Source organism: Limulus polyphemus, unplaced genomic scaffold (genome assembly GCF_000517525.1).
Source record: "Limulus polyphemus unplaced genomic scaffold, Limulus_polyphemus-2.1.2 Scaffold429, whole genome shotgun sequence".
Classification (NCBI taxonomy): Eukaryota; Metazoa; Arthropoda; class Merostomata; order Xiphosura; family Limulidae; genus Limulus; species Limulus polyphemus.
In genome coordinates, this window is record NW_013666039.1 from 85026 (window position 1) to 89176 (window position 4151).

Genomic DNA, 4151 nt, shown 5'->3' on the forward strand with positions numbered 1-4151 from the left:
CCAAGAGTTGGCGGTGGGTGGTGATGACTAGTGCCTTCCCTCTAGTCCTACACTTCTAAATTAGGGACGGCTAGCGCAGATAGCCCTCGTGTAGCTTTGCGCGAAATTCAAAACAACCAACTAAAGTATAACTTACCACACGTTAATATCCTAAAGCACGGTTTACCATATGTTAATAATCCAAGACAACAGCTCATCGTGTGTTAATGTCTTAAAGTAGAATTGACACATGTCGATAGCCTAAAGAGGCGTTTATCACACGTTAATATCCTCGTGTTAATTGAGAAGAATAAAGATTGAACATTAACATACTGTCGAGAGATTAACTTCGTCTTACAGAAGGACAGACAGACAGACAGACATTGGTAGAAACAGAAGCGTCTTGTACTTTTAGTATGCTTTCAGTACCTGATAAGGAATTTAATCAAAAAACGAATCGTTTTGCGAACTCCGTCCAGATATTTGATATTTAGACTATCCAGTATCTCAGAACTCAACATGTTTGATGTTCATGTAATGTTTCTGTTCATTTATGTTCTTCTAGTAATGCTGGTTGAGGCCGTAAATGTTAGGACAACCCAAAATCTGGTATTTCCTCTTCCAACCCAGATCCCGGGTTCGAATTGGCTTAGAGTCCAGGATTCGCTACTCCTTCCTGCCCAGTCTCTAATTGAATATTCTAACGATGGTGAGTATTTAACTATCTGTCTCTCTCTCTCTTTCATAAATAAAAGTGTGACAGGTACTTGTGTATAGTACTAACAGTCATGCATGTGTGAATTTGTTTTTTCTGTCAAATGCTACGCTCTGTTGCACCTATTCGAAACAAGAAAACTTAACATATCCACACTGTTTACACACTGAGGTAGTGCAGTTAATAGTCTTTGCGACAAAGTGTGAATGTGTTATAGTGTTTACACACTGAGGTAGTGCAGTTAATAATCTTTGCGACAAAGTGTGAATGTGTTATAGTGTTTACAGGTTGAGCTTGTGTAGCTTGTATTCTTTACAACAAAGTGTAAATGTGTTATAGTGTTTACAGGTTGAGCTTGTGTAGCTTGTATTCTTTACAACAAAGTGTAAATGTAAACAATATAAAACATTCACACTTTATTGTAACGAATATAAGCTACACAAGCACAATCTGAAAACAATATAAAACGTTCACATTTTATTGTAACGAATATAAGCTAAACAGGCACAACCTGTAAACAATATAAAACATTCACACTTTGTTTGTTGTAAATAAAGGTTCTAAATTATTATACGAAATCAACCTGTAAACAATATAAGACATTCACACTTTGTTGTAAAGGCTATATATTATATGAAATCAACCTGTAAACAATATAAAACATTCACACTTTGTTTGTTGTAAATAAAGGTTCTAAATTATTATACGAAATCAACCTGTAAACGATATAAAACATTCACACTTTGTTGTAAAGGCTATATATATTATATGAAATCAACCTGTAAACAATATAAAACATTCACACTTTGTTTGTTGTAAATAAAGGTTCTAAATTATTATACGAAATCAACCTGTAAACAATATAAGACATTCACACTTTGTTGTAACGAATATAAGCTACACAAACACAACCTGTAAACAATATAAGACATTCACACTTTGTTGTAAAGGTTATATATTATACGAATATAAGCTACACAAGCACAACCTGTAAACAATATAAAACATTCACACTTTGTTTGTTGTAAATAAAGGTTCTAAATTATTATACGAAATCAACCTGTAAACAATATAAGACATTCACACTTTGTTGTAAAGGTTATATATTATACGAAATCAACCTGTAAACAATTTAAAACATTCGCACTTTGTTTGTTGTAAATAAAGGTTCTAAATTATTATACGAAATCAACCTGTAAACGATATAACACAGGTTGTGCCTGTGTAGCTTATATTCGTCACAATAAAGTGTTAATCTGTTATATTGTTCCAAAATTAACTCGTACAGTTTTCGTCTTTATACTAAAGTGTAAACCCGTCTTATTGTTTACAGGACTCTATCGTATAGTTTTTATTTTTACTGTAAAGTGGTAATCTATTTTACTGTTTACAGAACTAGCTCGTACAGTTTTCGTCTTCATAGTAAAGCGTTTCAATTTTTACAAGACATACCTATAAATATTCGTCTTTATAGTAAAGTTTTAATCTATCTTATTGTTTACAGGATTAGCTCGTGTAGTTTTTCGTCTTTACAACAAAGTTGACGAGCTATTAAAACCTGATGCTGGTTTCCACTCCCACATGACTCAGGGACAGGACATTACAAACGTTACGTGGGTACTCAACTCTCGAGTTGTTGCCGTTTCTGTGGGTAGAAGAAAGACGTTTCGCTTGTTAGAACCTGTGCAGATCACCTTCAAGCATATTCAGGTGGTTTTTAAATAAGGTTTTTTTTTTTTTTGTTTATTCCTTTATTTTGTAGATTATGTATATATCGATTGTCGTCTTAACACAAAATTAGGCTTATCACAAAACTCTTTGAAAAGCCTTCAGAGAAACGGTCATTATGTCTCTAGATTGCATGCTTTTCAGTTTTTATTTTTGTCTCTCTCTTTTCTATTATTATTATTATTACATGAATTCGTAGAATTTCCAGACTTTTCTTGAGAAATAATGAGTGTTACTTCACAATAACATCGTATAGGAATGATTTTTATTTTGTTAATATACCTTTACTGAAAAACGGTAACTAACGAATCAACGCGTAACGTCAACTGTAATAGACTAGACTAGGTGCTATAGTTACGTGTTTCACATACCTTAATGTTATATCCCAGAACACACATTGTGGGTTTGTGACATTTTCTTCCTGAAAAAAAAAAAAAACTACATTATAAAATTATACTTTTTGTGTCAGAAAAATAAATATATTTCTAACAACATAAAAGTTAGGTTGTAATATATTACACGAGCCACATAGACTACATTCAAAACAAAAATACCATTTTGATGTTGCCCTTCGCCCAATGTTTCATACAACCCAGATGTTGTGTTATAACTACAAAGTGACTATTTTTACAGTGTGATTTTAGACAATATTAAATTCAAAAGTATACATACAAACACTTATTGCACGACAAAGTCAGACATTTGGTATGCCATTCTATGATATTTGATGATCAGAAAAAAGTTTGAACATCCACCTATGATGTTCAGTACTTGAAAGATAAATAAACTAACACTATTTAAGATGTTCGATACACACAACGACCGTTAAATTCTTACGTAGTTTATACACGCATTCCTTCTTTGACACAATAAAGGTATTTAAACTTGAGTAGGACAATTCAGGTACATGTGTTTATTATTATCATCTCGATAGGAATAACTTAATATTTTTTTTAGAACAGTAATGGCTTTTTCGATCACTGGTGCGATCATTCTCAAGTACACAAATTAGAGATTGTACCAGTGATCGAAACGTAATACCTTTTTTTTAAAAAAAAATAATCTTCCTTACTCTTAAAGCTATATCCTGTAATAAAATCATACTTAATAAGTAAGTAAACTCAAAACAAAATAATAAATTCACTTGTTGTTGTTGTTGTTGTTTTTCCAGAGAACGAGCGAAAATGGAATGGTGCTGCCATCTATTGACTAGGATCATTTGATATATTAATTTTGACTAGCCTACGCAAATATTATGTTCGATGTTTGAAGAAATTGTTATCAATCCCCATCTTATGATGTTTGGTACTTTTAAAAGGTAAAATTTATTTGAATTCTCATCTCAGTTTGTCGATACTCTGTTAAACAATCCCAGACGTACGAGAATCTAAGTTTTAATCAACATCACTGACGCAATCCTAATGTAGAATATTGTAATAATTCAAATTCTGGTTTTAATACGACCAAGCTCGTATTGTTTTCCGAGGAATTCAAACTATAAAGATGACAAAGAGGAGTTAACATAGCTCCATACAGAATATGTTGAAATAACATTTCCTAATCCTCACACTCGATCAGTTAATTCAAGTTTCTATATAAATATAATAGTACTGTCTGTTGTCTGTCCATGTAATTACTTCGTAGGGTTTGGATGGATCTTCGTGAAAATTGGTATGGAGGTTCATTAGGTCCATGCGGGGGTACATACAAATGTTCAGTTTTGCATTTT

The 4151-nt window shown here is 32.3% G+C and overlaps 1 protein-coding gene across 1 annotated transcript in view; it reads right to left on the reverse strand.

Annotated features, from left to right (window-relative positions):
• The window catches only part of LOC106458205 (latrophilin Cirl-like), a 107766-nt gene that overhangs the window by 15304 nt on the left and 88311 nt on the right, over nucleotides 1-4151 (reverse strand). Inside the window, exon 11 of the mRNA XM_013917681.2 lies at nucleotides 2794-2843. Within this exon, the coding sequence (XP_013773135.2) occupies nucleotides 2794-2843 (50 nt within the window). The remainder of the gene's footprint in view (nucleotides 1-2793; nucleotides 2844-4151) is intronic.